The sequence below is a fragment of the Magnolia sinica genome, chromosome 3, assembly GCF_029962835.1.
Source record: "Magnolia sinica isolate HGM2019 chromosome 3, MsV1, whole genome shotgun sequence".
Taxonomy (NCBI): domain Eukaryota; kingdom Viridiplantae; phylum Streptophyta; class Magnoliopsida; order Magnoliales; family Magnoliaceae; genus Magnolia; species Magnolia sinica.
In genome coordinates, this window is record NC_080575.1 from 124,997,293 (window position 1) to 125,006,070 (window position 8,778).

The 8,778-nt window shown below is 41.1% G+C and overlaps 1 protein-coding gene across 2 annotated transcripts; it reads left to right on the plus strand.

Annotated features, from left to right (window-relative positions):
- The first annotated feature begins 781 nt into the window (after window positions 1–781).
- LOC131241160 (importin subunit beta-1-like) lies at window positions 782–7,374 on the plus strand. 2 transcript variants are annotated; one of them, XM_058239863.1, is made up of 4 exons: window positions 782–940; window positions 3,912–4,613; window positions 5,427–6,337; window positions 6,454–7,374. In XM_058239863.1, exons 2-4 carry the CDS (start codon window positions 3,918–3,920, stop codon window positions 6,650–6,652), a joined length of 1,806 nt encoding a protein of 601 aa, XP_058095846.1. In that variant the 5' UTR covers window positions 782–940; window positions 3,912–3,917; the 3' UTR covers window positions 6,653–7,374. The 2 variants fall into 2 exon arrangements, with proteins under 2 accessions (XP_058095846.1, XP_058095845.1); XM_058239862.1 differs by having other exon boundaries at window positions 3,912–6,337.
- The last annotated feature ends 1,404 nt before the right edge of the window (window positions 7,375–8,778 follow it).

An 8,778-nucleotide genomic window follows, 5' to 3' on the forward strand; every position in this document is an offset into this window, starting at 1 on the left:
AACCTACACGCGCGTCAAGTTAGCAAACTTTGAATAGTAAATATGCAGAAGTACTTCATGATATGCAGAGCGTGATTGATGATAGGCAGGCAATTAGAATTTATTTTGAAAGGCATACGTAGCACACAAGAAATTCAAATTAAGTCGTCCAAATCGTAAGTACAATTGATATCCATCATCGACTAAAAGGTAATTTTATTTCATGGACGGCTATAAAAGAAAACCCAGTCGTCTCACTTTTAAAAGATTAGTGTCCACGAATCTGAGGTTAGGATTATTCAACCAATCTGAGCCATATATTGTAAGCCAGCGACAGTCGTTTACATCTTACGGTCTGTTTAATTTAGTAAAAACATGCCACGTGGGACGTGGATTGCATGCTGACACTGACAGTAGCGACTTGCTAGTGGATAGTATTATGTGGGCCCACAATGATTTGGATGTTTTATCCACGCCGTCCATCCATTTTGGATAATTATTTTATGGAATTAAAAATAAAATAAAATGAGGTAGATCTACATCTCAGGTAGACAACACCACAGGAAAAGAGGAATCAACGCCCATCGTTAAAAAATTTCAAGGGCCCATTTTAAACCACAATATCAGTTCATCTAAAACATCTATGGCCCGCAGAAAATTTTTGGACAAAATTCATACATTTATGGTGGGGTCCACAGAACACCGTCCAGTGGCGAATCACTACTAGTTGTGTCAGTATGCAACCGTCGTCCTGCCACGTGTATCATTTCTAAGTGCCCGCGTATCAAGCTGACACGTAGGCAGAGCATCAAATAACTCTCCGATGTGCAAATCCAGCTTTACATCCCGACCTTCTTCTTGCTCCTAGGGTTTTTGTTATTCGTTACCGCCTTAGCTCTCTCTACCGTCGTCGATAGTCTTTTCTATATCTGTCCGTCGAGAAAATCTCAGCGAAATCCGTGTAAGTTCCTCCGGATCTTTTCTTTTCCTGCTCGATTTGTTTCTCATTCGTGGATTTCTGGCCCCATTTGTGTCTATGCAGTCTTTAATTAGGGTTTCTGATACTGGTTTGGATTCTTTGATTAAGGGATTGAAATTTCTCTTGTTTTTATTTTACTGTATGCGGTTTTGATGTCGCTGTTTTTGAATTAGGGCTTTCCCTCTTCTTTTTATTATTATTATTATTTTTTAAAGTTTGTAATTAGGTTTTATTTATTTACCAATCTGGTTTTGTTATTATGACTCCATTTTGGTCATGATTTTTTAGCTGACGATTATTTTGATGATAAGCGATTGTTGTTGTTGTTGCTGCTGCTGCTGCTGCTGCCGCCGCTGTTGTTTTTGTGGTGATCATCATCACCATTATTGCTATTATTGTCGTTGTTGTTTGTTGGAGTTTGGTAGTGGGAATTCTTGATGATTTGAATAGTAGTTAAGACATTCAAGTAAAGTTCTTATTATTGATTAATTGATTTGGGGATTTTTGTCTCCTTTGGAACTGGTAGTTTACTAATTTATACAACTTGATGTTGTTCTAAGTACCCAGAATTCGCACAATAATTAATAATCCAAAACAGGAAATTGAAACAAATAATTGTAAGATCTAGAATGCGTGCACCTGATATCTCCAGAGAAGTAATAACAACGAGAATAGGAAGAAACCAGCAGAGGCCCAGACCAGGTCGCTCTCCTGAAGACAATTTGCGCCCAATTCCGGAAATAAAAGACTAATCCAAATTCACCGGTACAATTGCCTTTGGGATACAACCGCTGATCGGCTTCAATAGCTGACTACCACACCACAGCGGCCGATGCTCAATATCCAAAAAAATAAAAAAAAATGAAGATCTGTATCATTATTATTATTATTATTTTTGAAGAATACAGAGAGAGGGAGAGAGGAGGCAGCGGCTAGTGTCGGGGTTTTTTGTCTTGCTGATTGCTTAGGTTTTCTCTCATTAAGAGAAATTATATATCACTAACCCATGCCCATGTGGCAGCCACCTGGCTTTGAGGTTGTTGCCAATGTTACAAGGAACGGTCATCATGCCGTTGCTGCAACGTATGTCTACCACCCATAAGACCTGGTCCAAAGCCAAAAAACAGAGAGAAAAAATATATTTCTCATGAAGCCAAGCCTGGCATGGTGGGTGCACGCGTGCACGGTCTATAGCATACCTGATGCAGGGATGAACGTGATGAGGTCGATCACCATCTTCCTCAAGGATAACTACTCCGAATCCACGGAGCTTCTCTGGACTCATAGAGACTTCTCGAATCCACGAGGAAAAAACAAGGAAAAATAGAAATAAATTCTAGAAATTCGTAAATTGATTGATTTCTAATGTGTATATGTCTATTACACCATTAATATAGAAAAAAAAAAAACCAAAATTCCTAATTACCAAAAATAGCAAAATTCTAACTCTAATAAAAATCTTAATTCTAATAAAACTCTTCTAAAACCTAATTTCTAAAAATAAAAATTTAAAATAAACTTTTGCTAGAAGAGTCCTAGCATGATCACAAGTTATTTCTAAAAAAAAGAAAATCTAAAACTCTAAAAATTAAAAATATATATTAAAAAAATCGGAATTACTAAAAATAATAATTTTTCCTCAAAAATTCGTTTTTGAGCTGAAAGTGCGTTTTTTGACGAAATGGACAAACGCGTTTGTGGGTTGGTTCATCCCCGATGGCCCGTTTCAGTAAAGATTGATAGGTTACGCGGTTTGTAACGATACCCGGATCAAAAGTTATGGCCAATTTACAGTTCACCTTCTTTCGGTCCAACCATGCTAGGAATGTATCTGTGTCACGTTCTACATGAATACCATACCCAAGAGAGATAACAAAAGCTATTCACAAGGACTCTTATATAAAGGTGAAAAACTTCTCACACGTATCCGATATGGGACTATTCCCACATGCTATTTTGAAAGAGACTTTGTCAAGCAAAAGTGGGTTTTCTCCCTCTCTCTCTCTCACTCTTAGTTTTTTATAAACATTACTAACACTTGATACATATTCCGTTTCGAGGATGGGTTCCATTTGCTGTTGATTCCCCCCCTCTTGGTTTAATGAAATGCTTGAAGCATAAATGAGATTAGAGTTTTCTAATTTCCATAGAAGGCAGTTTTTTTTAAAGATTTGGGTGGCTTTTTTCTCTTCATATGGAATCATTGTTTTACTAGAATCTTTCTCGAATCGGGAATTTTGTGGATTCCTCCTTTGGGTTGTCTGAAACTAGTCGAAACTAGTTCTATCCAGGGCTCGGCCTAGTCGACTCAACCTGACCCCTATTGTGTCACTGGTCTGTGACACCAGGTTTTATCTTTTTTACTGGGCAAAACAAGGCCTGGTTTGCCAGGTCTATCAAGGACTCACTCAATTCACTAATTCAGAAGGCTGCTAGTGCAACTGAATTGCAACTGAAGTGCAACTGAAGCTTATGGGCATTCTTCATGTTATGTAAAAAACTTGAGAAAGAAAAAGAAAACCCTGAATTGCGAGCTTAAACTTTGTGCTCAAAAAGTCGTTAAAAACTTTTATCCCTCTCTTAAAAGAAGAGGAATCACATTCATTTCCACTCAAATCCTATCTTCTAAATTTTATATTTCAATATTGAAAGTACATTCTGTGGTGTTCTTTAATCATATTGTGTATAAGGAATGCTAGATGTGGTCCTATTTGTATCACTATACATGATGAACATGCATTTCCCCCGTTGATTTTTTTGATTGTCGAGAAATGTTTTCTTTTCAGACAATTGATTGTCTCATTTCCTGTGATTTTGGCTGAATTAGTTTGTTCGTCATGGTGAATTTTTCATGGAAGGAATTCTAATTAAAAAATATTTTTGTTGTCTACATGTGTGTATTGTCTGTTGTGGCAATTCATCTTGCTTATTTGGATCTTCCTTTTTTTACTAGATATAAATGGCAATGGAAGTCACACAAATCCTTTTGAACGCGCAAGCAGTGGATGGTACTGTGCGGAAACATGCAGAAGAAACCCTGAAACAGTTTCAGGACCAAAACCTTCCTGGTTTTTTGTTCTCTCTCTCAGGAGAGTTGGCAAACAACGATAAACCAGTGGACAGTCGTAAATTAGCAGGTCTGATCCTCAAGAACACCTTGGATGCCAAAGAACAACATAGGAAGTTTGAGCTTGTACAGAGATGGTTGTCATTAGACTCAGCTGTGAAGGCCCAGATCAAAGGGTGTTTGTTGCAGACCCTTTCTTCTCCTGTACTTGATGCAAGATCTACTGCATCCCAAGTCATCGCTAAGATTGCGGGAATTGAGTTGCCGCATAACCAGTGGCCTGATCTTATAACTTCACTATTGTCGAATATTAACCAACTTCAGGTTCATGTCAAGCAGGCCACCCTTGAAACACTTGGGTATTTGTGTGAGGAAGTCTCCTCGGATGTTATTGATCAAGAGCAAGTAAATAAAATACTCACTGCTGTAGTCCAGTGTATGAACTCTTCTGAGGGAAGCACGGATGTCAGGCTCGCTGCCACACGAGCGCTGTATAATGCTTTGGGCTTTGCTCATGCGAATTTCACGAATGATATGGAGCGGGACTATATCATGAGAGTTGTCTGTGAGGCAACTCTCTGCCCTGAGGTGAAAATACAACAAGCTGCATTTGAATGCTTGGTTTCCATTTCTTCTATGTACTACGACAAACTTTCTGCCTACATTCACGACATTTTTAACATCACGGCCAAAGCCGTGCGTGAAGATGAGGAGCCTGTTGCTCTTCAGGCGATTGAGTTTTGGAGCTCTATCTGTGATGAGGAAATCGATATTTTGGAAGAATATGGAGGCAATTTCAGCGGCGACTCGGAAATTCCGTGTTTTTATTTTATTAAGCAGGCCCTCCCTACCCTGGTTCCTATGCTTTTGGAGACTCTCCTCAAGCAAGAAGAGGATCAGGATCAGGATGAAGGGGCTTGGAATCTTGCAATGGCCGGGGGAACATGCTTGTGTTTAGTTGGGCGGACTGTCCGAGATGATATTGTTCCCCTTGTGATGCCATTCATAGAAGAAAACATAACAAAACCAGATTGGAGGCAAAGAGAGGCAGCTACTTATGCCTTCGGCTCCATTTTGGAGGGCCCATCCCCAGACAAGTTTGCGCCTATTGTTAATGTTGCTCTAAGCTTTATGCTCACTGCCTTGACAAACGACCCAAATAATCATGTCAAGGACACTACTGCATGGACCCTTGGAAGGATATTTGAGTTCATCCATGACTCAAGCATCGTGGCACCCGTAATTACCAGTGCGAACTGTCAACAGATCCTTATGGTTCTGCTTCAAAGCATGAAAGATGTTCCTAATGTTGCTGAAAAGGCCTGCGGAGCTCTCTATTTTCTTGCCCAAGGTTATGAGGATGTGTGCTCATCCTCCTCCCCTCTGTCACCCTTTTTTCAGGACATTGTTCAGGCTCTTCTTACTGTGACTCACAGAGAAGATGCAGGAGACTCGCGCCTCCAGACTGCTGCATACGAGACTCTGAATGAAGTTATCAGGTGTTCAACTGATGAGACTGCCCCTACAGTCATGCAACTGGTTCCAGTTATCATGATGGAGCTCAACCAGACTATTGATGCTCAGAAGCTTTCATCGGAAGAGAGGGAGAAGCAGAATGAATTGCAAGGGCTTCTTTGTGGGTGCTTGCAGGTTATCATACAGAAGTTGGGAGGGTCGGAAGCTACAAAACACATTGTCATTCGGTATGCAGACCAGATGATGAGTCTCTTTATGCAGGTTTTTGCTTGCAGGAATGCTACAGTGCATGAAGAGGCTATGCTTGCGATTGGGGCTCTGGCTTATTCAACAGGGGCCGATTTTTCAAAATACATGCTTAAATTCTATCCTTACCTGGAAATTGGTCTCCAAAATTTTGAGGAGTATCAGGTCTGTTCCATTACAGTTGGTGTCATTGGTGACTTGTGCCGGGCATTGGAGGAGAAGATTCTTCCTTACTGCGACGGAATCATGATCCAACTCCTCAAGGACTTGTCAAGTAATCAGCTCCATCGGTCTGTGAAGCCTCCTATATTTTCATGCTTCGGTGACATTGCCTTGGCAATTGGGGAGAATTTCGGGAAGTACCTGATATATGCCATGCCAATGCTGCAGAGTGCTGGAGAGCTATCTGCTCCTGCTTCAGGTGTTGATGATGAAGTGTCCGATTACACCAATGTGCTAAGAAATGGCATCTTGGAAGCATACTCTGGGATTTTCCAAGGTTTCAAGAATTCTCCAAAGACTCAGCTACTGATGCCTTATGCACCTCACATCCTTCAGTTTTTGGATAGCTTATACATGGCAAAGGACATGTGAGTTCTGGAATGCATGTTTTTAGCTTTCTTGTTGGTCCACTTACCCCCAATTTCGATATATTATTTATTTATTTTGTTTGACTCTGGTGCTGTTTCTGTGAATCTGTGATCAGGGATGCTGTCGTGACTAAGACTGCAATTGGTGTCCTGGGAGATCTGGCCGATACACTGGGCAACAATGCTGGCCCTTTGATTAACCAAGTTGCTGCATGCAAAGAATTCTTAGACGAATGCTTATTTTCAGGTGACCCTTCGATTAAAGAGTCTGCTGATTGGGCTCGGGTAGCCGTCATGCAAGCTATTTCTGGCTGATGCTGCTTGGTCTTGTTAGAAGTCTCTGCATGCATTTGGGTGTGTCGAGTTGGGTCCAGGATTGCATACATGCATGGGATCGTCACCATTTTGGCATGAACGATTTGCGTGGAGTTAAGAGGTTGTGGCTACATCTTGTCAGCACCATGGAGTTCTCTGTCATGAGGAAGTCGGTGGGGATGGGCAGACGGCCCACCTTCGCTAACAAATGGCTGTAAGCCTCCCTTTTAGAAGGGAGGGGGACCTTGTTCGTGAATGATGCAGCTGTGGCCTCGTTATGACATTGCCTGCCTGTACCTTCACCACAATTCCTGCACCGGTTCTGCTTGTCGTGGCATTTTTATCGGAGGCCCAGTTGGTGCAGCCTTCTTCCAAGGCCAATCAATCAACGGCCAGGCATTTTGAGTCAATGGCACCTGAAAAGAAAGGCGGCATGGGATTTGATTCACATCTGAGAGTTTGACAGGTGCTGTGGCGATGCCAAAATCATCCATTGCTAAATACACCTTCATTCACCCCTCTTTTGCATACCTCTGAAAAATTGTATGAAACTTGCATTGTCTGAAGCCCATCTCGGTTTTAGCCTGTCGAGTTGCATCCCCTCAAGCTCTGTATAGTCGGCAGTAGTACCTGGAATTGGGTTACAGGACCTGCATCACAAACATGATTAGGCATTCATATCCACCATCAATCATATTCCATCATTTCTATTTCACCTTCAATGCCTGTGCTTCAATTTGACCATGTTGTGGTTTGTTTCTTTGCATTTTCTTATTTGCGGAGTTATTTTTTGCTCCGGCAGAGTATGGCACTTGATATGCAGGCACTCGGACATTGTACACGTTGCACACTTGTCTCACATTAGACCGACTGAATTGCAGAACCTCTGTTGGTAAGTCGTGTCCCAAAATCAGTCTGGTTAAACAATCCTATCCTCTGATTCATGAATGCATAATTTGTGGTGATGGGATCAGTTGACAAATTTTTTCATTTTAATCATACAATAATTGTCCACCAAATATGTATAAGTTTTGGTCAACGATGCATTTAAACTGGAATCCATAATTTGGACAATTTAATTTAAATTATTTGTACACAATTTGTTTAATTTATAATTGCCTGCATATCATCCATAACACTGCCAGAGTACCAAAGATTTTCTCCTCTCCTTTTGCTCTAATTTTCGCTCGCGTGACAGAGGCATTAGTTTGGAATGAGGTTGCCTACCTTGTGTTTTCTCATTTTTCCAAATTAAGATGATCTATGAAAATTACAGGCCTTTTGGGTGTTGGGGAATTCATTCCTGGTCTTATGTTTCCTGTGGAATGTTATATATATATATATATATATATATGTGGGAAATGGTTCTATGCGGTCGAGCTTCCCATGAGGTCGAGCTGTGTGGGCCCCACCGTATCACGTGTCAAACATCTACCCCATCATTCAGATGCACCATTCCATGGTGGGCCTTGGGCTTAAAATCAAGTCAATCGATGACTTTTGTGGGCCACACCACGTACAAACGTTGAGAGGGGTTACCCTCCCATTAAAACATTTATAATCATTTGTAGGGCCCACTGAGGTGTGGTTCACAAATCCAGCCCATCCATTATATTTGTCCCACTTGGATGAGGGGTAAGACCAAGTTTCAGATGCATCCAAATTTTAGGTGGGCCCTATCATGTGCTTTTCTATGTTTTAGGCATGTCTTCACGTGATTTTAGACGGTATGGCCCACCTGAGTTCTGTATAGGGCTGATTTTTGGGATACCCCATAATTTAAAGGGGACCCATCAAATGTACAGCTCGACCTCATGCGAAGTTCCTATGAGCTTGACCCCATGGAACCATTTCCACATATATATATATATATATATATATATATTACACTCACCCACCCACCCACACCACATGGGCACTCAGATTCCTGGTCTCAGTGCTGAAACCGAGTCTCTTCTACCTCTGAGCCATGGAATGTTAGAGTTGGCCTACCAGTTCTTGGGCAATGATTGAACTATGGTTGATTCACTGGTGGAAACCTGTGATGTCTAAAATTCTTTGCAGTTTTTTCATTCCCCGACGAAAAGCTGGGGCAAGTTGGGGAAATGGAATTTGTTGGGAACTTA